Source organism: Lissotriton vulgaris, chromosome 7 (assembly GCF_964263255.1).
Source record: "Lissotriton vulgaris chromosome 7, aLisVul1.2, whole genome shotgun sequence".
In the NCBI taxonomy this organism is placed as follows: domain Eukaryota; kingdom Metazoa; phylum Chordata; class Amphibia; order Caudata; family Salamandridae; genus Lissotriton; species Lissotriton vulgaris.
In genome coordinates this window covers 94,802,674-94,828,025 of record NC_141695.1, presented here as the reverse complement: position 1 = coordinate 94,828,025, position 25,352 = coordinate 94,802,674, and the positions used below count along the sequence as shown (strand labels likewise).

At 43.4% G+C, this 25,352-nt stretch overlaps 1 protein-coding gene across 1 annotated transcript in view; it reads right to left on the bottom strand.

Moving 5' to 3' along the window:
* Positions 1-1,794: 1,794 nt before the first annotated feature.
* Positions 1,795-25,352, bottom strand: part of LOC147700898 (killer cell lectin-like receptor subfamily B member 1B allele A) — a 157,347-nt gene continuing 133,789 nt past the window's right edge. Inside the window, exons 5-6 of the mRNA XM_086929266.1 lie at positions 7,097-7,203; positions 1,795-2,010 (exon numbers count right to left, since the gene is read on the bottom strand). Of these exons, the coding sequence (XP_086785392.1) occupies positions 1,875-2,010; positions 7,097-7,203 (243 nt within the window). The 3' untranslated portion in view covers positions 1,795-1,874. The remainder of the gene's footprint in view (positions 2,011-7,096; positions 7,204-25,352) is intronic.

Here is a 25,352-nt window from a genome sequence, read left to right as displayed (position 1 = left end):
GCCAAGACTCAAACCTGGCTACCAAGTGCCAAAGCAGGTACGTCTAGCAGCTAGGCCACATCCTCTTTTGCAGGGCTAGTAGAATATGTGTCTCACTATCTTCGTGTATGAACTGATTTGTCCAATTGTTGCTGTATGGTTTAATATATGCTTGTTTGTTGTTATGTTTGCGTTTGTGCAAGTGTGTGATGTATGATGGAAATGTGCAGTTGGATTTTGTGTGTCTGTGTGTAAATCCACAATACAGAATCAAGACCTATTTACTTTGTCAGTCCATGGCAAATAAGAATCCGTTCTTGAAATGCAATGTACTCTTCTGCACTGCCATGTACATGTTGTAGTCTCAAAGCTGCAGATTCTTGCAGAATGGTGTGTGGAAAGTAGCAGGCCTCGGTGAGTTGGTGACATCTGGACCGCATTCCATGATGCAGCGAACAGTGCAGCCATCGTTGAATGGTGCTCGTGGGGCAGCACCTAATACTGTTGGTGCCCTCCTCATAGAGGGGTACACATGGCATTCTCTCTGTGGTACCATCTGTAACTGAAGCAGCCACACACATCCTACCGCTGTGCATGTATACTATTCCATACCCATCTTGTGCCTGTGAGGCATTGTCCGGTACGCGTGGGTAAGAGGCTAGGTAGCGTGTTGTGTGTGGGCGTCGGACTGTGTGTCTACTTATGGTCCTTCCGTGAGGCTGACAAGCATCTGAACACGAGTACAGATCAGGCACCAATGGAGAAGAAACAACATTTGCACCCCCTGACGCTGCAAAAACATTTTCTACCAGTCTGTTATTCATATATTCGGGCTAATGTTGGCTTTACATTCCACTGGTGCGGGCAGTCTGTGCAGTCCAGCCCCAGAAGGGCAGATTCACAGGCGGTCACTAGATTCATTCCTGCTGGACTGGGGTCCAGATTACAGATTCACACCAGAAAACCTTAGTTAAAATACACTTTTAAGCCGTGATCTCTACATCAGGCTCACACATTATCCGGCCTCATTAGAAGGGCCCCAGAAACACCCCTACAATTAGCATTACCGGGCTCCCCTTAAATCTGTGGGTGCAGAATTATCAGGTATTCTGGGGGAACTCTAAAGCTCCACTGAGAAATGGGGAATTACTGTTTGAATCGGCAATGCCAGGAGCAAGTCATCCAGTTATCCCCTATTCCTTCCTTCACTTTCCCGGGGTGTTCAGCTCTTTTGAACATCCAAATATTTTCACAGAAACAATACCCTTCCGCAGGGTCACAAGGTCACAGGACCCCCTGGTGATTCATATTAAGGCCCATGATGGGGAAATCACACACACGGGCACATACAGGTGAATTGTAAGGCACTTGAGGCGCCATCTTCATTCTTCTGTGTGTCAATTGCTATGTTTGTAGACCATGACTATGTGATGAAAATGTGCATTTAAAACAATATGTGTGATTAAATAAATCAGCATGTTTTGTGTTTTGATGCTTTTATTAGGAGATTATCTGTGAGGTCCACACTGGCCCCTTCTTCAGATCCACAGGACCCTGCGCGGACTTAATGTATGATGCACAGAAGCCCTCCTGGATTTATTTTGCTGTGTTTGGAAGCAAACAAGCTGGTACCTGAACACGGTTACTGGGTTTTGATTCTGCTAGAAGAATGTCCATCCAGCCTGGTAACGCTTGCCAAGTGGAAAGGCAGGGTTTAAGGCAGATTTCATTGAATTGAAGTCTGGGCAATTTAACACCTCTAGGTACTGCACCCAACACCTCCAGGACATTTACACCGGAGGGGACAAATGCTTTCCTAGTATTTTACTCCCACCCAAGGGATTGACATGTATCCTGCTGGGGTTTCCTTGATGCTGAAGTCACTGACTGCAGCTTCACACCCTGGAGCAGGAGGTCTCCGCTTCCTTCTGGCAGATCCAGTATAAGCTGTTGATGCAACTCCAGGATTCAATGGAGCCGAAGACCACCACTCCACACATGTCTCCATCAGCAGAGCCTCGGACACGGAACCTGCAGAAACAAGGACAATAACGTGAGGTGGGGGGCTGTCAATCATAGGAATATAGCCTCTAATTATAGAACACGGGGCTCACATACATGAAATGCAAAAAATGCTTTATTGACTAATTTTGTATCAAAAATCTGCCACCTGTATGTGTTTCAAGATATCTGAAGATGGGCGCGTGCTCCCCTAAACTGGGGGACAGCGGCACCCAGAAGCCAGGGGTCAGCAACCAGCTTCAGCCAGTTACACTGTCAAGACAAGTGACAGACTGTTGCATGTTGTTAGGATCCAATCTTTGCACTCCTGGCTTTATTTACACAAACCATTGTTATGTGGTGTATTAGTGCGAGTAGTTTTATTTTTTTAAAAGACTACAAGCCCCACAATGCACTTATTTATGAAAAGGAAGCTCTGGCTGACATAGAGCATCTGGCCCCCCTGCACATTAATGGCTAGCCCTTGGGCCACCAGTGTCATTATGTCTACCCTCTTGCGGCACACGTGCACCTTCAGTTACAGTGGCGGCTGGTCAGCTCCAGAGTGGATGTGAATCTGCAACGCCTTAATGACGAACAAGAAAAAGAGGCAACCCTTGTCTTTCCAGGGGTATTTCAGGACCACGGGGCAAACTTCTCCATTTTACTGCCACCTCTTTTCTCAAATCACCTTGGTAATCCGATACAAGTTTAAACATCACAACACACTGCGTCCAAACTCAAGCCCATGCAAACTCAAACCACCTCAGTCAGATTATAAGCAGCAGTTTAAATTAAACACAACAATACAATAAACTAATTGACTCAGGACCAGCCAGGTGAGATGTCATTAGATGAGGGGCATTAACCAAAGACAGATCACCATTCATGGCGTGAAACAACACTGGTGCAACTGCTGCAGATCACCACCGACCCACAAGCATACACAGGCCTCACTCTGTGAAAGAATCAGTGCTGGTGCCAAAGGGGGTGCCCATAAACTCATGGCGGGTGGTATTTAATGTGAGCCTGCTGAATACCAAGGCTGCGTAATCTTCAATCCACCTTTAATCTTTAATCTTTAATCCACTACCAGACACCCCCTTCCCCTATCCCACTCTTGCAGGTTCCTACTTTCTCTCACTGGCGATGTTTTTTCTTTCTTTCTGTTCTTCCTTCTATCTCCGTTGTGTGTTTCTCTCTCTTGCTCTCGGGAAATGTTGGATCAGGATAAATAAGTGCTGATCCCTAGAAATGAAACCCTCGTTATATTCTTGATCTGCGCCGTATTTTATCTTAGAAGGCAACCACTGCAAACCCTGCATTCCCCCACCCTCGGACAACATTGCTCACAGACCCTGACTCACTAGCGGTTCTGTGGCGGCCATATTGCGGGTAGTAGGCAGTCAGCGCGCTCTAGCGCCAGACTACAAAAGGAGCCCTCGCGAGCCCCCGCGAGACCTGTGTATTTGTGTGCACCTGAGGCGGAAAGCCGGGTGTTAGGCCACTTGCAGCACTTCGTATTTTAAAATCAGAAAAACCCTCGTTATATTCTTGATCTGCGCCGTATTTTATCTTAGAAGGCAACCACTGCAAACCCTGCATTCCCCCACCCTCGGACAACATTGCTCACAGACCCTGACTCACTAGCGGTTCTGTGGCGGCCATATTGCGGGTAGTAGGCAGTCAGCGCGCTCTAGCGCCAGACTACAAAAGGAGCCCTCGCGAGCCCCCGCGAGACCTGTGTATTTGTGTGCACCTGAGGCGGAAAGCCGGGTGTTAGGCCACTTGCAGCACTTCGTATTTTAAAATCAGAAAAACCCTCGTTATATTCTTGATCTGCGCCGTATTTTATCTTAGAAGTCAACCACTGCAAACCCTGCATTCCCCCACCCTCGGACAACATTGCTCACAGACCCTGACTCACTAGCGGTTCTGTGGCGGCCATATTGCGGGTAGTAGGCAGTCAGCGCGCTCTAGCGCCAGACTACAAAAGGAGATGGGCACTACTCCGCGCAGCGGACGCGGACAGCGGCTCCGTAGTGGCGCCGAAGTCAAGCCAAAGTCCTGCCCGTCTGCGCCCGTCCGCGCCGAGTCCGGGCCTAGGGCCAGAAATTCTGCCCTAATCACCCCCCACATGTTATTCAGTAAACAACATCTCCTATCGCTGAATACCCATACTTCACACTGCCCCCAAACCATTACGGTAGATAAGTGGACTGAACATTTCACCTGCCCACAATGTAACCAAACAATTTTACCCTTTACAACTAAAAGCCCCAAAAATATTGACAGGTCACTCAAAGGAGGCCTTATAAATGCACGCTCCATGTGCAAGAACGCCCAACATGTATACGATCTTATTTCTGAAAATGACCTTGACTGCCTAATGATTACTGAGACGTGGCTCAAAGACTGGTCCAATCCCGATATAGTAAAAGCCCTACCCCCGGGCTTTCTAATTCAAAGATTGGACCGACCTCTTCAACGAGGAGGAGGACTGGCAATAATTCACCGAGACTCCATCAAATGTTCCACCGCGGAAATACCAGAAATAAAAGAAGCAGAATGCCTTAGTTTTAGTCTGCAAGCCCACGACTCTTTTACTTTTTCCGGTTTATTAGTATACCGACCCCCCGGACAAGCAACTCCCTTCTTGGAAAGCCTTGGGGAAGCACTTGCTAATCTAATTTTACGATTTGCTAATTTCACCCTACTAGGAGATATTAATATACATCTGGACAACTCCAATGACCCTAACACCGTATGTTTCAAAGATATTTTAAACATACTGGATTTGACAATTCTAACTGAGGAACCAACTCATAACGCTGGGCACATATTAGATTGTATTTGCTCTAATGTCAATACAATAACAGTAGAGCCTCCACTGACCCAAATTTGGTCAGACCATAAATTCATCAGTTTTAATATAAAAACAGACAAGAACAAAGACATTAATTCTATCCCCTGCAATAAAAGTTCAACATGCAGTTTTCGTGCTTCCCGCATCGAAACCCCACATCACGGTAAATACCCATTTCGTTTTTTAAAATCTAGGAAGTTTGACCTTTCAAGAATTACCAAAGGGGTCAGGAGTTATCCCACCTGGTAACTGTCAGCAGGGATGCAGTGGACCACATCTTAAGATCTTGGAAATGCTCCTGTTGTTTGTCCTTGTTGGATATTGATGAGCGACTTCACCCATGCATCGGACGCCACTTGCGCCTTGTTCTTGGTAACTGCAAGGTTAGCCTGTTTGGCCTCCCACTGACTCTCAGTCTCCCTTGAGGACACCATGATGGCTTTACCCTCGGTGGAGGTCTACAGTTCCTCAATCTGGATCCTAAGTCGCTGACCCAGCGAGGGATTCTGTGTATGCAGTCGGAGGGAGGGGGGTCCAACGCAAGAGTAGCCCACTTCTGTCCGTCATGCTTAAAGCTGATGTAACGCTCCCACATTTTGATACAAATAAAGCTACAATTTAGACACAATTATGCATTGCTAATTATACATTATAAGCATAATATAAACCACTGTGGTGTGATTTATTACAACAATACAAAGGTATGTAGTGTATTTTGTAAAGCGCACAGCTGCCACAACGGGGCGTCCCGGCGCTGTATAACGCTGTGGAACCCTTCCTGGCTCTCCCTGTGAGATGCCCCTCCTGGGCACCCCCAAGGTGAAGCCAGGCATCCCAGTGTTGTAGGGGCCGTTGTGGAGATTAAGCAAGCTATTGCCCAGAGTTGCAGCGTGGGACCCATGATTAGAGTAGGCGCTGAGGCGTGAATTATCGAGTCCGCAGACAATGAGCCCAAGACACTGTCGCGTCGGGACTAGGGGTGGGCGGCCAGCTACGCTCCGTGCACGGAGTGTGCGTAGTGCCGCCTACTCCGCATTTTGCAGAGCGGGCGTAGCCAGGCGGCACTACGCACGCTCCGCAAACGGAGCGTAGCTGGCCGCCACCCGCCTCCCTCTCGCCCTCCCTAAATACTTTCAATGAAACGAGTAAAATAATTAAAACGCACTTACCTTGCCCGCCGCTGCCCGCCGCGTCCCCGGGGCTTGCTATCTGCATTCTTCCGTCTTGTTTACTAATGCGCATGCGCGGGCGGCCGCGCATGCGCATTTTCTCGTGAGAAATGCGCATGCGCGGCCGCCCGTGCATGCGCATTAGTAAACAAGACGGAAGACTGCAGATAGCGAGCCCCGGGGACGCGGCGGGCAAGGTAAGTGCGTTTTAATTATTTCACTCGTTTCATTGAAAGTATTTAGGGAAGGCGGGAGGGAGGCGGGTGGCGGGGCTGGCGGCCAGTGGTGTTTGCGTAGTGGGGCTACGTGGAGTGCGGAGGTGGGCGTAGTTTCTCGCCCACTTCGCGTAGCTCCGCGAAGCCCCACTACGCCCACTCCGCCCAGGGCTAGTCGGGACTTGAACCCTGGTCCCGGGGCTGATCTATGCTTCAGGGTCTGCCGCTCTAATCAGTGAACCACACTTATCCACTTCTCCACTGAGGTATGTTCCCTGAATTTCAAAGTGACTTTGGGATGATATTCTGAAGCCAAAACCTACCCATGGATCTTAGCGTGTCACATGGATATGTGTCGGTAAATCTGGGAATATTTACTGTTCCTTTATCCAGAGGTTCCCCTGATCTTTTTAGGGGCTCTAGTGGTGGATTTTAAAATATCCCCGGGGAGCAGTGATATTTTAAAGACAGATGCCTCAGTGCTGGACCCAGCTTCACTGTCATGGAGGCAGCCTCCTCCTGTGTCAGTGGGACAGGCAGTGAGTGTGACAAAGATACCCTTTTGTTTGTTCCACAGCAGTCACTTCGTTTTAAGGGGCCTCTCTCATTCCACAAGTGTCATGAAAGGGGTTGAAGGGGTGCTCTGAATTCCAAAAGACAATGGTAGTTAAGAGTGCAGGGTGCCGTAAAGGCACCAGTCCTTGTATACAAATGTACTTATTGCAGCATGCGTGAATGCTGAGGTCTGTTGTTGACTGGGGATTCTGCACACTATGAAAACATTTACCTCACTGAAATGCACAACTTGAACACAAGTGTGCATTAGTCTACTGTCACAATGTTAAAAATGCATCTGGTAAACGTACACATGTTCATTCAGAGTAGATCCATTGACCCAGGTCCAGCGTCTTCCTGCGGGTGTGATGAAAAGTCCAATCCAAGCTGGCATGATCAATTTAGATCTGAGATAAGACTAGACACAATAAACATAAATATAAGTTAGGTACAAGCCACACATTCACCTTTCCCTCCTCATGGACACAGCTAGGTCAGTGCAACAGGATTGATGGAAATTAGTAAATAATTTCAAACTTGAAATAAATGCTGTTGTTCAGAGATCTCACAGTGTGTAACCCCCAGCCCAGGTGCATCCATCTTAGGTTGTTGTGGTACAAGAGAAGGGATGAGCATCTCTCCCTTCAAGCCAAGAATAGACAGACAAGTCCATGTAGAATGAAGAACTTGTAACCACTTATGACTATCATTTTACAGATTGTTACACGTTGTATTACTCCAACCAAGCACACAAGGACTCCAACTCCCAAAGAAACACGGCCTATGCCCCTTGAAAACACTGGCAAACAAAGCTGCACAATGCAATTATGTAAATTGTATTTGCATTATTTGTTCCAAATGTCATTTTCCACAATAAATATACATTGTGTGTATACTATATTGACACGTTGATCTTGCTTTTCTTTTTTCAAAGAAATAATTGTGCTTTGACATTTTACAAAAAGTTGACTAATCATTCATTCATACATAAAATCTTTATTCAGATTGGATGAATCCAAAAAAAGCATCAAACATCTCACAGATCAGAATTTAATTGCACATTTAAAACTTCATTCAATAAATATTGTAATTAATTAAGATACGTATGCAGACAATAGCAGTGCTTTCATCATTTAAAACATTAGCACAACTACGCAATAATTTCGCCCTCCTGCTTGAAAGTGAAATTTATGAACAAAATTGTTTTAAAATATCCATGATTACTTCATCTCAAAGCTCTTGCTTAAAAAACTGTTTTGTGCACATAAGCTGGTAGCTACATAAAACCTGTTCCTATCTCTTTCTCAGTGCTAAGCACATTCTTTGAAAATCAGGAACTGCCCAGCAAACTTCTTCGCTTTCCATACCTTGTAAATAGCATAAGCCTTCAAAAAGTATACTAACGTTCAACTTCAGTAAAAGAGGTGGTACAAATCATTGCCTTGGTACCTCGTACAATGGGCAGGACAGGATCCAAGGGCATGTGTCCTGTGTGGATGATTGTTCACACACACAAGGAGATAGATCTCAGGACCAACTATTGTGTATGGGAAAGGCTACCAACAAATGAATCGTGTAAAATCAAATTGGTTATGACTGGGGGTTATGTTTTGCTCTGCATCAAATCAAAATATACTCCGGCAAACATCATAACCAAATCAATTCTTTTTAGGGGTGTTCAGCATTACATAGTGTCAGGGCTAGGGTGGCCTGTGGTCTAGGGCCCGCCCCACTCAGCATTCGGGGGTACCCGTGTGGCAAAATGCATCAGTCATCTTTGGGAGGGCGTTGGTGGTTGTTATGTTCTAGACCTGCTTGTCCATCTGTCTTGCATCCTCGTTAGAATAGCTGTGCAGGCTGCCTGTCCTTTTACTGCTGTTAAATGCTGTTCCGCCTAATGCATGAGGTTTGGCATGTGGAAAGCGTCCGCCTAATGCGTGAGCTTTGGTAGCCTGGTCGCATGCGTAAGCGCTGTAGGTACGTTAACCTACGTGACCGCGCCCTGTCTCCTGTGCTCACTACTCTGGTCGTTTTCTAGGGAGTGGCTGTGGGCTCTTCTTGCTCCCCTTCGTGTTTCTGCAGATCCAGCTGTTTTTGGAGAGGGAGTTCACCGGAGGCTTTCGGGGATCGTTCTCAGGGGGCGTGGCAGTTTCCAGCTTGCTCCATTTACAAGATTCCTGAGTAGAAGAGTCGTTTTGAGGATCCAGAAGGAACGTCTTGTCCTTCAGAGAAGTAGAGTAGGTCGTACTCTACAGGTAGGGAATAAGAAATCCGAGTTCATGGCACAAAATGTCGAAGTTTACTTTCTTGATTTAAAGGTGACAAATAAGGCTGCTAATTTACAAAAGAATATTTAAAGGCACAGAAAGTCTGAATCTTTTACGTTTTCTTTTCTTTTAAAAACTGTGAAAAGCATCTCATTGCTGGCAAGGGATGTTTAATGTTTTCTGAGGAGCGCAAAGCTAATTGAAGGCGCGTGAATTCATTTCTATCACAGATTATCTAGGCGAATTCTTTCTTGTGATTGTTTTGGTGAAAAGGCCAAAAGGTGTTTTTAGCTGGAGCTTATGTGAAAGACAACTGTGTGATATTTTATTTGGGTGGCTCTTCAAACTTTGGTAAAGGAGTCAATTTACTAAAGTGTGGTGTTTTTTCTTTAAAAGGAGAATCTGTCGCAATTCACAAGGGAAAAGAGAATTAACAACATTGTGAATAAGAATGTGATTAATGACTATATATAATTACAAGGAGTTCATTGAATTCATAGAGAGTTTGATTAAGGGCTTGAGTTCTAGAAAATTCTCAGTCTTGGTTCAAAGGTCTTTAGCCAAATTAGGATTACGGAATGTTTGGTTAATAACTTTTCCTTTTCAGATCTCCTTCCCTGCTGTCCCCTTCCTAATTCCCTTTTCCCCCCCGCTTGATCACTCCAAGATTCTGTGTAATAATTACATTCGGAATTGGAGGTATCGAGAGGTGGGTCCTTATTACTTCACGACAGACCCTGAGGAAGACGTCGTCTGACAGAATAGTGAGCCCACAAATTATTTTTCCTCCTGGTCTGTACGTGAAGTCATAATGACCACCATCAATGATATAATGTCTGCAATCATGCATATGCAAGCAGACTTAAAGGAAACCATGAGTGCAACTGCATTGTTAGCAGCTAAGGTAGACAATATACAATTACAGAGTACTCCTCTTCCTGAAGAGGTTCAAGAAACTGGTGCTAGTAGGGGAACTACGAATATAGCTGTTACAGTGCCCCCCCAGATTCCTTTAGCAGCTCCTGAACGTTTTTCTGGGGACTCTTCTAAGGTGCAAATCTTTTTGACCCAGATTGAATTGCATTTTGCTTGTAGACCAACTGCGTTTCCAACCCCACAGTCTAACATTGCATTTTTAATTTCCTATTTGACCGGAGATGCCGCAAACTGGGCAGTTCCTTTGGTCAGACAAGATGACACCTTGTTATACAACTGGAAACGGTTTGTGGAGGAATTTGAAAAGGTTTTCGATCGCCGAACTGTAACTTTATCTGCAGATCGAGAACTACTTCAGTTGAAACAAGGCAATAGGGACCTAGTTTCTTATTTGTCTCACTTCAACAGATTGATCGCTGAAACTTCTTGGCCAGAGGAAAAAAGAGCAGCTCTCATTTATCAAGGTTTAAAAGATGATCTAAAAGATGTTTTGGCGCAAATTGATCCTCAACCAATTATTTGTTCTGAATTGATTAATCTAACGCTGCGTTTAGATCACAGACTCTCTGAACGAAGATCAGATAAAAAAAGGACAGACAAACCTAATTGGAGATCTGAAGCTAAATCCAGGCCTCAATTCACAAACTCTGAAACTGGTTCTGAGCCAATGGAAATAGGAACCTTAAGACAACCTTTGTCAAAAGAAGAAAAAGACAATCGTCGAAAGAACGGACAATGCCTTTACTGTGGTCGAAAAGGTCACTTCGTGAAGGACTGTTTGACTAAGCCTAAAGGAAGATTTCCTAACTCTAGTAAGTCAGCAGCTCTGGAAAAAACAGATCAAAAATCGGAAAACTAACTGGCCCAAGATGTTTGAAGGGAGATCTCTTGGGAACCATTGCCTTCCCTTCTGTGAACTCATGTGTCTCTAACTACAAAGCACATTTTAGATTAGCCGTACAAATCAGGTTAATTCGTGAAACATGCCAAATGGAAGTTTTAGTTGATTCTGGAGCTACAGGTAATTTTGTAGATTTAGAAACTGCCCAACGCCTAGGAATCATCTGTGAGCAAAAAGAGACTCCAGAAATTGTCCAAGCAGTGGATGGAAAAATTTTAGCTGGAGGGCCAGTAACCATGCAAACTTCTAAGGTCGTTATGTTCTGTGAAGATGCTAAGCAACAAATACATAAGGAAGAGCTCCAATTTGATGTTATCCAAGCACCTCAGTATGGTTTTATTCTTGGAATGCCTTGGCTTTGTTTACACAATCCAACCATAGATTGGCGGAAGAGAGAACTGGTTTTCCTGTCTGACTTTTGCCATTCTTCTTGCCTAAACGCCTTAAAACCAACTCTAAGTCAATTGGCCACAGCAGAAGAAAAAGAAACACTTTTACCTAAAATTTACAAGGAATTCGCAGAGGTCTTCAGTGAAGCTAAGGCAGCCCTCCTTCCTCCTCATCGTAGCTATGACTGTCAAATTGACCTCGTACCAGGTTCTAGTGTCCCAAATTGTCGCATCTATGCTCTGTCTGAAAAAGAGAACCAACATTTAAGACAGTATCTTGATCAATATTTAGAGAATGGTTTCATCCGCCCCTCCAAGTCTCCGGCAGCATCTCCGTTGTTCTTCATTCCAAAAGCAAATGGGGAATTGAGGACCTGCATCGATTATAGGGCGTTGAATAAAATCACTGTCAAGAATAAATATCCATTACCTCTCATGCCTGTTCTGTTGGACCAAGTTAAAAGGGCAGAAATTTACACTAAATTGAACCTCAGAGGGGCCTACCATTTGGTTCGTATCAGGCAAGGTGATGAATGGAAGACTGCTTTCAAAACTCGATATGGATTATTTGAGTACTTGGTAATGCCATTCGGACTGTGCAATGCACCAGCGGCTTTCCAGTTTTTTTTGAATGATGCCTTGAAAGAATTTTTGGATCTTTTTGTTATCGTCTATATAGACGATATTTTGATCTATTCCGATTCTGAAGCTGAACATGAAGGTCACGTCAAGAAGGTTTTGAGCACTCTTCAGTCTCATAACTTGTATTGTAAACTATCTAAATGTGATTTTCATGTTCGTGAAGTTGAATTTTTGGGAGTTCTCCTCACTCCAACTGGAATGAAAATGGCTGACAGAAAGATTAAAGCCGTTGCTGATTGGCCCACTCCGACATCAGTTCGAGACATACAATGCTTCTTGGGATTTGCGAATTTTTACCGTCGCTTCATTGATCACTTTTCTGCTGTGGTAGCTCCCATCACACGTTTGTTGAGGAAGAAGGTGAAATTTGAATGGTCCTCAGAAGCTGAAAATGCATTCCAGAAGCTAAAAAAGGCCTTTACTGAAGCACCCGTTCTCATGCATCCCAACGTAGAAGAACCTTTTATCATTGAAGCTGACGCCTCTGATGTAGCCATAGCAGCCATTCTTTCTCAAAGGCATCACACTACTGGTCAAATGCATCCGGTTGCTTACATGTCTCGAAAATTAAATCCTGCAGAGCAAAACTATGTTATAGCTGAAAAAGAACTACTTGCTATACTAGAAGCCTTCAAAGAATGGAGACATTACATCATGGGAGCAAAGTTTACTGTGACAGTATATACTGATCATAGAAATCTACAGTTCATGAGCTCAGCTAGAAGGTTAACCCCGCGACAACTCAGGTGGATGATGTTCTTTGCCGAGTATGACTTCATAATAACCTTTCGTCCAGGTCAAGACAATAAGAAAGCTGATGCCCTGTCCAGAAAAGACTCTTCTTTGCATCGCTTTGAAGGAACTCCTCAACCTATAATCGATCCTGGCAAAGTAATCAGTGTGCTCTCGGCAGATCAATTTCTGGAGAATATTCATGAAAGTTTTCCTTCTTCTCAGTGGAAATCATGGTTGAACTCCGACGTTAATCAAACCATCAAAGAAGGGATACCTTTCCATGGAAAACAAGTATATCTGCCCTCTTTGCAATTACAGGAAACTGTGTTCAACTGGTTACATTCACATCCTATGGCAGGACATCCAGGCCCCAGAAAGACTGTGGAGAAAATACAAAAGATGTTTTGGTGGCCAACGCTGCAAAAAGACGTAATGAAGATGGCTAATGATTGTGAAGTCTGCGCAAGATTTAAATCCGATCACACTAAACCAAAAGGTTTTCTGCAGGTTCTACCTACACCAACTGAACCATGGAAACATATTTCGTTGGATTTCATTACTGACTTGCCACCAATCAATCAGCATACTGTGATTCTAGTAGTTGTGGACAGTTTAACCAAATATGCACATTTCATTCCTTGTAAGCAATTACCTTCTGCTGGACAATTAGCACAGCTATTTTTGCAACATGTGGTGCGCTTACATGGCCTACCTTCAGTTTTGCTTTCAGATCGAGGTTCTCAGTTCTCTTCCAAGTTCTGGCAACAATGGTGTAAAAATCTACAAATCACTTCCAATATGTCCACCAGTTATCACCCTCAAACTGATGGGCAAACTGAAAGACTGAACCAAACTTTGAAACAATACTTGAGATGTTATGTTACGGACTCTAAGAAATCTTGGTTAGATTTACTTTGGATTGCTGAATTTGCATATAATACTTCGCCTCATTCATCAATCGGATCCTCTCCGTTTGAGGCGCTTTATGGCTATGAACCTAACACCATTCCGTTGACTTTACCCAATGATGGGAGTGGTGTGCCGGCAGTTAGAGACTCTGTACAACTTATGCAAACTATCCATCGTCAGGTTCAAGATCGCTTGTTACAAAGCAAAAGGAAATATAAAGAGCAGTATGATAAAAGGCATCGTTCAGGTCCTAAGTATGCCCCTGGAGACAAAGTTTGGCTGTCCACAAAGAACTTGAACTTTAAACACAAGAGTATGTTTCAACCTAAATTCATTGGTCCTTATCCAGTTCTGCGTCAGGTGAACCCTGTGACATTCAAGCTGTTGCTGCCCAGGTCTCTACGCATTCATCCAGTGTTTCATACTTCCCTTCTTAAACCTGCTAATCAAAATCTGGCTCCCCGTCCAGCACCGATTTTAGTTCATGGTAATTGGGAATATGAGGTGCAGAAAATTTTAGATTCTAAACATCGGGGCTCCAGGTTGTGGTATCTTGTCTCCTGGAAGGGATACGGTGCTGAAAATGATTCCTGGGAGCCGGCTGGCAATGTTCATGCCCCTCGCTTGGTACGCCGTTTCCACCTCCTTCACCCTCTGAAGCCGGGCCCTAGACCACTCTTGGGAGGGGGGAGTACTGTCAGGGCTAGGGTGGCCTGTGGTCTAGGGCCCGCCCCACTCAGCATTCGGGGGTACCCGTGTGGCAAAATGCATCAGTCATCTTTGGGAGGGCGTTGGTGGTTGTTGTGTTCTAGACCTGCTTGTCCATCTGTCTTGCATCCTCGTTAGAATAGCTGTGCAGGCTGCCTGTCCTTTTACTGCTGTTAAATGCTGTTCCGCCTAATGCGTGAAGTTTGGCATGTGGAAAGCGTCCGCCTAATGCGTGAGCTTTGGTAGCCTGGTCGCATGCGTAAGCGCCGTAGGTACGTTAACCTACGTGACCGCGCCCTGTCTCCTGTGCTCACTACTCTGGTCGTTTTCTAGGGAGTGGCTGTGGGCTCTTCTTGCTCCCCTTCGTGTTTCTGCAGATCCAGCTGTTTTGGAGAGGGAGTTCACCGGAGGCTTTCGGGGATCGTTCTCAGGGGGCGTGGCAGTTTCCAGCTTGCTCCATTTTCAAGATTCCTGAGTAGAAGAGTCGTTTTGAGGATCCAGAAGGAACGTCTTGTCCTTCAGAGAAGTAGAGTAGGTCGTACTCTACAGGTAGGGAATAAGAAATCCGAGTTCATGGCGCAAAATGTCGAAGTTTACTTTCTTGATTTAAAGGTGACAAATAAGGCTGCTAATTTACAAAAGAATATTTAAAGGCACAGAAAGTCTGAATCTTTTACGTTTTCTTTTCTTTTAAAAACTGTGAAAAGCATCTCATTGCTGGCAAGGGATGTTTAATGTTTTCTGAGGAGCGCAAAGCTAATTGAAGGCGCGTGAATTCATTTCTATCACAGATTATCTAGGCGCAATTCTTTCTTGTGATTGTTTTGGTGAAAAGGCCAAAAGGTGTTTTTAGCTGGAGCTTATGTGAAAGACAACTGTGTGATATTTTATTTGGGTGGCTCTTCAAACTTTGGTAAAGGAGTCAATTTACTAAAGTGTGGTGTTTTTTCTTTAAAAGGAGAATCTGTTGCAATTCACAAGGGAAAAGAGAATTAACAACATTGTGAATAAGAATGTGATTAATGACTATATATAATTACAAGGAGTTGATTGAATTCATAGAGAGTTTGATTAAGGGCTTGAGTTCTAGAACATTCTCAGTCTTGGTTCAAAGGTCTTTAGCCAAATTAGGATTACGGAATGTTTGGTTAATAACTTTTCCTTTTCAGATCTCCTTCCCTGCTGTCCCCTTCCTAATTCCCTTTTCCCCCCCGCTTGATCACTCCAAGATTCTGTGTAATAATTACATTCGGAATTGGAGGTATCGAGAGGTGGGTCCTTATTACTTCACGACAGACCCTGAGGAAGACGTCGTCTGACACATAGATTTCCTCTGAAATATTGTGAAGTTTTTTCAAAATTTCTCAATTTTCATGCACTTCACAAAAGTTCAGAAGATTTCAAAGATCAGGAGTTACTTTATAGGTTTATATTGGCAGGAGTGCTCCACATGAAATGTGTTAAATTTGGGCTATTAATGTTGGACAACAGTGGCCATCCAAGCACACTTTATCAGTGACCCACTCTGTACCACTGCACATGGGGCAGGCAGAAAAAGAAAAGAGGGGTAGTCATGCAAAGCAAGATTTTAGTAGGCAACTAAGACCAAACAGCTCATCCTATCATCGCAACTTTCCTGCATAAGAATCTGAAGCATAACCTGATATCCAGCTATTAAGTGATGAGCCTAGAATCAGAGGATGGGGATCCGACCCAGGGACTCGAACCCTGGCACCCAGCTTCAAAGTCAGCAGTTGTGACTGTAAGACCATACCATTGATGGTACAGCGATACAAATTCCTACATTCAATTGCTACCACACTTGCTTTTTATTAAGAGTATGTAATTCATTTGAGCCTGAAGCGCCAATGTTGAGAGGCGATCTCAGACACCCTGCCTCAATTGGGAGTACCACATTGAATGCCCTGCAGCCTCCTAAAAGCCCACAAATAATTGGATCCAACATATCTGTCAAAGTTTTGGATTGCTTATGTGTGACGTTTTCTGAATTTCAGTGCAATTATGAGTGACATTTCAATGACTATGAGTGACACTTTCTCACAAGCAAAATCAAGCAATGAAGATGAGGGAAACATAGAAGTTTCAGAAATTACAGCCATTTAAGCAACAAGATACTCTAAGATCATCTTAAAACTGCTGCAAAGCACCAGGAATGGAAGAGCTTGACATCAGGGTTTTAAGTGGGATGAAAAACAAGATTTTACAATGCAATTGGTCTCGCTTTTGCCAGAGTTAAATTATTTGGCATTGTAAATGACAATGCCTTTTATTTATCTGTTTTGCTAATAAACACAAACAATAAAAATAATTACAATGCCAATAGCTCAAACTCTTGGCAATGTGAGACCTTTTCAAAGAAGCGGCCGCAATTGTCCCGGGCTCCTCGGAAAGGGAAAGCACCCATGGAGCGCTGAGTGTTGCAGGAAAGCATGTTGTGACTGCAATAGGAGCAACTCATTGAAGAAATAGTGCTTACATCTCCCACAAATTACTTCACCTTTTCTTTAAACTAAGTTTCAGACTGATTTATAGTGTGAGTGGAGGACATTACGTCAATCACTGGGGAGAATGTTCCAACCAGGTTACAATTATGAAAATTGGGTGGCAGAGTGTTCTCTGCCATTGTTAATGTGTGAATGAACCATTCTGGAAAAGAAGGGCTATCCTCTAGTGGAAATTCTGCCAATGCCCTTCACGGGGGGAACTAAAAAGCACCCACAGGATGGGGTACATAGTAGTCATCACATAATTGCCCAACCTAACATCCTGACTTTGTTAAAGCATTTAGGGACACTACTGACCCTTCCCTGAAAGTCTGAAAATATTTGCCTATGTAAGGTTTTCACAGGATTAACTGGGCTACCATGTTGAAGGAATTAACTCTGAAACGACTAAACTGTTGGGGAAGTTGGAGGATTCTCCTACAGTACTAGGTCCACCCCCAGGTAAACAGTAAATAGAACTAGTGCATCACTGGGTGTGAGAATTATGCTTGTTTGTGTGGATTCTCCTTGACTGGCCACCGCAAAATTAGGCCAGATGTCTTTTTCATTCACCTTTAATAGGCATCATTACGCCTAGCAACACACATAAAAACAACATTTGCAACCATTTTTGGGAAAAAATACTTTGAATAATTTGCAGCTCCCCATGTGGTGGAATTGTATGAGCTTACTCCAAGTGAAAACCTTTCCGCGAAGATTCGAAGAACAAGCTTAGAGAGTTTCTTGACTGGCCCCAGTGACGGATAGAGGATTAACCCTTCCACGTAGCCGTGTTCACGACAAGAGTGGTACAAACTACAGAGGCATAGCACTGTTAAACACTTAAAATGTAAAGCTACTTGGTGAAAGCAGGCATCTCGCATTCTCTGAAACACAAAAGGCAAGCCTAACCATCACGAACCATATAGTATGGTAAAAACCACAGCACTTGCATTCATATGGAGTAGTTTCTGTAGTGAAAGAAAAAGACACACCCTGAGTTTCAGTGGTTCAGTCTACCATCGGCATAAACAAAAACGGTTACTTTATGAAGCATGCACGTCTCTGAACATAAAAAAGGGCAACGTGTAAGCGCAGCATGGTGACAGAAAATGTATGAAATAAATGGCACTGTACCATTTCAGTATGCAAAGATTATTGCTCCAACGTTCCCATTCCCGACCTCCAGGAACAAACTAAATATGCTAACTAAATGATCTCAAGAGACACTGCAAAAACCTACATTTTGTCACTTCTGTGAATTCTGAACAAGAAACGTGTAGTAGGACAGTGTCATTGTAGTCTCTTTCGTTCCAAGAATATGTCTGCCCTTCCTTCTTTTTATGGCACTCTAAAAGTGTTGTGAAAACACATTTCAATACCTCAAATGTGTCACAGTTTCTGCTTGCAGGTCCGTTACTTTATGAAGCAGACGTGTCAGTAAACACAACAAGCATTTGCAATGCAATAAGGTCTCACATTTGTGAGAGTTTGAGTTATTGGCATTAAAAATGACAATGCCTTTTATGTATGTGTTTTAAAAACTGGCAAGCGGTCATAGACACGCACTTTTCTAATTATAGTCGTTGCTTACGAGAACCAAGGCTGGCAGTAACTGCACCTCGTTTACTGCCAGACTTGCTTGTTGTAAGACAGGATTACAAGTACAAAGTGCTTATTTACGCACTGCTTTCAGGTTTTCAAAACACATATTTAAAAGGTATTGTTATTTACAATGCCAATATCTCAAACCCTCGCAAATGCAAGATCTATTACATTGCAAATGCTTGTTTTTGTGGGGAGATGCAAACCTTAAAGCAGTGACTGCCAACAAAGAATCACGGGCACCTGGTGCGGGTTGAGGGGTGAAATATTTCCGGTTCACTGCTATAAACCATTCTTGAGCATTAGTATGCTGTCAATGCTAAATCAGAAAGTTTAAGGGCTGTGCCCTCCACATGTCAACTATAGACATGATGTGGTGGGAAAAACAAAAATGTGAATGACAATAATAGACCAATGGATGAAAATGGTTGACTGCAATATGTATATCTTTAGTAACATTGTAATGTCTTTGACACCAGTCCTACTGAAAAGTATTTCATTTAAGTGACCTGATACAGTTGTGCACATTTATACTGCACCATTTGACTGTTGTAGTGGAGCAGGCACGACTCACAGTCTCTGTGTTTAAAACTCTAACTCTGATTGCAGACAGAGATAAGGAAGGATTCCACTGCGCAGGTGGGAAAACCATAGTCTGCTATGTTTGAAGAAGTAATACCGTTAGTACACTAGGACTGCTTTCCAATGGAGAAACCCTTCATAAGACAATACACCAGTTCCGGGCTTTAGTTTTCTAGAGGACTTCGTTTCACATTTAATGTTAGGATGATAAAGGGCCTTCAAGTCCCAGCATGCAAAGCCAGGCGTGGATTGATCGGTCACATGCACGGCTAAACTTACTAAAGAGGAGCACTTTTGATGGCAAACTATTTGCTAAAGCTTACTTTATATTTCGATGTCCTCAATGGGTGAATGAAAAGCCTCGGGTTACGGCTCTAATCTTTTCACAAACATCCACCTGTGCAACCTGTGCATGCACAGGACATGGTTGATGTGCATCGCTAAGAAGCTATATGAAGGACAAGAGCTGTGCACTAAATAAAGGCAGACCTCAGGTTTCTAATTCGTCCAAACTTTTTTCCCGGCCCAGCTTTTGCATTATTTGAGTCATGACCGACCCCATCTTGTCAGCCCTTTTTTTGTTTTGTTTTTATTAAAAGATTTTAGATGAAAATACAAAAATACATACACATGTAGGTAGACAATAAAATAAGATATGAAAATGACATAATTATTATTCATAGGATATATTAAATGTCAAAAAGCAAAAATATCAAATATTCAATAAGCTATAAAGCAAAAAGGAACAGAAAAGAGGAAAGCGAAAGAATGAAAGGAAAGGAGAAAAGAAAAGGAAAGAGAAAAAAAAGAAAAGAACAAAGAATGCCAGAGTAATAAAAGAAAGGAGATAAAAGAGGTGACCGAGACAAATGAAGAGGATTAAGGAGCAGGAAAAAACCAGGAAGAGTACACAAAAGCAAAAATAAAAGGAAAAATAATTAAGAACGGATAGCAGACGTTGGGGAGGAAGGAATGGAAACAGAGTCACTATCCACCGTGGCGTCTATGAATAGGGACCATGTTTGAAGGAAAACAGAAGCCTGATCCTGTAAGTTATAAATTACACGTTCATAAGAAGCTGTTTGTACCATGGCCACTAGCCACTCTTCCTGAGAAGGAGATAAGGGAGACGTCCAATGGCATAACATACAGATTTTGGCCGTAGCCAAAGCAGTATGAAGAAGACGAGTTTGTGGTTTAGACAATTTCGGAAGACCTCGAAAATCATGTAAAATAATATTTGCAGAAGTAAAGGGCAATGGTAATGACATAGTAGATGCCAAAATCTTTCTAATAAAAAGCCAAAATGATTTAGTACGGGGGCATTCACAAATAATGTGTGTAATATCACAGCCAGAAGCAGAACATCTCCAGCACAAAGAGTGTGTTATCAATTTGGCATGATGTAGTTTGGATGGAGACCAGTGCCATTCATGGATGATTTTGAAAATGCTAAATTTGAGACAAGCTTCTCGGACACCTTTATGTAAACCTTCCAGAATTTGATCCCATTGAGTAATGGAATATGTAACTGATAAGCGAGATTGCCACTTTAATTGAAGAGCTTTCGAGAGGGGTTGCGAAAAAAGAGGATGCAGGAAATTTTGTAAAGACCAGAAGTCACACCTTTAAGGTTTCCCCACAGATGTAAATAAGATAAAATAGGAGATATGGCCAACAAATCGGGTGGAGAACCTAAGTGTTTTGTGATGGCTTGTTGAAGTTGAGTATATTGACGAGATTGTGTGGATGGAAAAAGGAATTCCTCACTGATTTGAGAGAAAGATTTAAAGTTCTTGTCATGGAATAGTTGTTCCAAAAAGTGAACACCAGCCTCCTGCCATGAAGGCCATGATATCATGCGACTTTTCAGCCCTTTCAGGAAATAAATCTTGCCTGTAACTCTGCAAGGCCTTCTGATGACTGACTACAGGCAGTACACAAATCTGCAGCATTTCAGGCACTCACATCCAAACTGCACGGTCTATTAAGAGCTAATAAGTATTCATAACATAATCATAGGACCTGTGCTGCCCGACACCAGAGATGTTTCCAACACAAATCCGTGTATTACCAGCATTTCTAGATAATTGCCTGGATGCTTTTCCTCTCTTTCACTGCCCTCAGTCTGAGTCATCCAATTTAGAAATGCACACTTGAGGCCTCTGTCCTTCTTTCTGTCACCCTCCCTTTCTACCTCAGATGACCCCTCTCTCCATCACTCTCTTCTGTCGCATCCCTAAATTATCTGAAAATCTGTGAGCAGCAGCAGAGAGCCCCGCTACAGCGGAAAGCAGGGGTAAAATCCCCCTGAACAATGTTTAAAATTATATGAATGTTTGGCTAAGCCCTTAACTGCGATGTAATGTCAGAGGGACGAGGGTGTGCGGAAAGAGGAGCTCCTCGGCCCCCACACCAAGCTCGGTTCAGGCAGTGGCGTAACGAAACTTGAGGGGGCCCCCCCGGCAAAGTACTCGGAGGGGGCCCCCTCCCCAACACCTACCACTTTTGCTTAGGGGGCCCCCTGGAGCTCTGCACACCCGCACTGTGGGGGCTTATGCTACTTCACTCCTGAAGAAAAATAATCACTGAAGTATTGCCTAATATACATACAAACGTTGCCGAAAAATATTTACTCTGAATGTGTGGATGCGAAGCACGATTGGCTATTCTCAACAAAGTTAAAAATGTACATGGAGAATATCTGTTGCAAAAGCCATTTCTCAAGTTTTTCATCCGGAGGCACCAGACCCTCCAATAAAGAAGCATCAATATATCAAATATCCTTGCAGGGCTGCAAGCTGACATCTGCAAAATGTCGCAAAAGAAAGGCTTATTTTATGATGGGTGTGAGGGTTGTAGTGGCTAGAGTCTCGCAAATGGAATGCAAGCAAACCCGGGGCACAGGACCCTGAATAAAAGCAACACCCACTACAGAGAACTGAAGAGAGAACATAACTGAACTCAACCAGTGGTCGAAATGGGGTTTAAAAGTAGGGGAACTGTGGGCAGATAATCAGACGGCGGGAATAAGCCGAGAATTGGGACAGTGGAAGGATTCAGAAGTGTAGCCAGAAAGAGAAGGCCATCTCAATTTCTAATATTTGTTTATCATTTCACTAACCAGTTACAGCGTATTACATTATTTAATCCAACCAATGGATGCACATGTTCATTAAAGGTTTAAAATGAGTTATTGACTTAAAATACATTCACAAAGTAGGATATCTGTCTTCGAGCCATGGTGTCTCTGTCATCAGAACTTCTCTTGCCCTTTTCCACAAGAGTAGTTCAAACATGAATGGCAAAATATCCTAGTTTGCAAATGTATTTCAGATAATCATGGCTCTGCACAGATGCACAAATGCTGACTCCAGCACATGTGCTATCTCGATACAAACAGTGCAGCTCAGAAGTGTCATATTTATTTTCATTGATACAGTGCAAGCAAATAGCAGGATAAAACCTGGCTATAAAGAATGACTATGAGAAAGATAAACTGCAAATGCCACAGTTTGTCTAAAAACAGACAATCTGACTGCTCTGTTCTGTTCACACTACCACTACCATCATGTTACAGAGTTAAATTAATTACTTACTGGGACAGCCTTTTTTGTTTCAAGTAATCTACAAAGGAGGCTTGCTGTTCGACATGATGATTACTTCTGTCGTCGGCTGAATAGGCCTGCGGCTGCGCAGTATGCTGGGCGGGCCATGGGCAAAAACACTGCTCATTGGGCCACTCCGGGTACACACTTGACGATTCGCCAATCAGGGGCGAATTTGCAACCCTTCACCATTGATTGAACGATTTCAAAATGGGGTGTAACCTAACTTACCCCGAGACAGGGGCCCAGGCAGTTTCTGGCAGTACTGTGTGGCTCACAATAAGGAGGCCAGCTGGGCCGGGGCAAGCAACGGCATCCAATTTGAAATATTTTAAGCACACGCAGTCACATGAGATAGGAGCTCTTCGCCGGGGACACTGGGAACCAGGTCAGTGCTTAGTAAGCAACGTGCAGGGAAATCAATATTTCGTGTAGAATATAGACCCGGCCTTGAAAAATAAGTGCCGGTGCTAAGCACTGGCACAAATTAAGCACCCAGAGAAGTAAAGGTGACAGGCATTGGCAGAGAAGGGGCATGAGGGGGGCGTGTGAGGAAGAAAGGCTGAGAGCGGTGATGGGGTGATAGGGGGAGAAATGGTGACAGCATGGAAATGAAGAAGAAGAAAGGAAGGTGGAGTGAGTGGAGATACGGCAAAGGAGATTGAGGGGGAAGAACAGGGAGGGCGTGAAGGAGGGAAGGAGGGTGGAACATTGTCAGGATCGGGAATGGATGAAGTACAGCGGGTGGAGGAATCATGATCCTGATGGGGTGGGAGGCAGCTGGAGCTTGGCAGGAAGCTGAAGCGTGGTGAAGCACACACTGAGGTCTGAGGTAAAGGGAGTGAAGGAGAATGAGGTGGGAAAACACGTTATGGAGAAAGGGAGGCAAGAGGTCATCAGTGATGTCATCAGTGATGTCACTGACCATGTTATGAATGATGTAATATATGACATCATCAGCAGTGGATTGCGGGCGTGCGAGTTATAGTGAGTCCAACTAACTATAACGTGGGAATTTCAATGGTTTTGTATGAGTAAAATGTTCAGCCAACTATAACTGGTGTGAAACCTATGTTTTTTTCAGTGAATTTCAAACGTTTTTTAAATGCTAATTCCTAATTATAACGACTGTTAAACCTGTTTTTTTCAGTGAATTTCAAAGGTTTTTTAAAAGTTAATTCCTAAAAATAATGAGTTTGTAACCTATGGTTTTAAAAGTGAATTATTACGTTTTTTTAATAGCTATTTTTTATTGATATTAATTATTATAATGTTAAAAAAATATTTAAATAATGTATATTTTTCGAACATTAATTATTCAATGTATTTTTCCTGTGTTTTTTTATTTTTATTTTTTAACCCTGGAGCGCTCAGGGTACGCGCACCCGTAAACGCACCCGTAACCGTAACGTTAGCGCTATTTCCGTGAGCGGAGAAAAATATAAGTATGTATTTAAAGTAAATAATAATGCAAGACATTCAGTGGCATACTCATAAAAGTAGTATTTTTAATTTTAAATAACCGTATTTAACTTTAAACGCATTTCCAAAAATCTAGCAAAACATCATTTGGACACGCCGCGTAAGCGCCCTCGGTAGCGCCTACGTACGTGCCGCGAAGGCGCCCCCGGAAGCGCTCCGGAGCGCGTAACGTAAGCGCGTCAAGTCCTGTGACCTTAAAATAACACTTTTCATTGGTTCATAACAGTTTTTTCCCACAAATATTGAAAGTCCCCACCCATATCCCTCACTACCTCTTTGCAATTGCTAAGAGATCACCTCTTGCCTGCTTCTGCATCTAATTTTGGAGAGATGGCTGATTTGCACAACACTTCCTCTGATTCTGAAGAGAAATTTCTGCCTGAGGATCCTCCTTCCAGGAAAGTGAAAGAACAATTCATTTTGAAGTTTTTTACTTTCCCCGAAGGACAAAAAAAGGTGAATGCAGCAAAGGTGTGCTGCAAAATTTGTGGCACCACTTTATCACGTGGCAATCCAAATAAAAAATATAGTTTTGGAAATGCCACGTTAATTAGGCTTGCGCAGAGAAGACAACTGAACAACTTTTCCAGGGGGAGTGTCAAGGACCTGGCACGCAATGCACTGAGAGATGGGGCCAGTACCTCGACTGGTGGAACAACAGCTTTGGGAAGACAAGGTGGAAGAATGATCCCGAACGTGCAGCCGGTCTTTGCACGAATCAAAATTGTATGCATGGACTGCGATGAACTACTCTCTTATGGGGAGCAAAGTATTGAACTGATTGCTCGGAGGAGAGAGGAACACCGCTGCCCTCCCCAGGCCTAATTTTTCCCCTTTTTTCTGTTCCTGTTGAGCAGTTTTGGAATCCCTGGTTTTGTTTTTCCCCTGAAAAAAATAAAAATATAATAAATCGTTATAAAAAAGAAGAAAAAAAAGTTATTTTCAGAACTACCTCCAATTCTCCAAAAAGAGCTATATTCTTTATATATTTTGCCATTCTTTTTTTCTGAGAATGTGTACTGAATAAATGAATGAATGAAATGAGTGAATGAAAGGGAGAAAGTGATAGAGGGAACAAGTGACCGAAGAGGAGTGAGAGAAGGTGAGTTGTAAACAAGAGTGAGTCGAAGTGGAGTAAGCGAAGGAGAGTGACAGGGAGTGACCGAAAGAAATGAGTCAAGGTGAAAAAAGGGGATTGATTTTGAGGGAAAGAAGGTGAGGGAGGGTAAAGTAATGGGAGTGAGAGTAAGCCAAGGGGAGTGAGGGAGAAGGAAGGTGGAGTGAGTGAGAGTGAGTTGA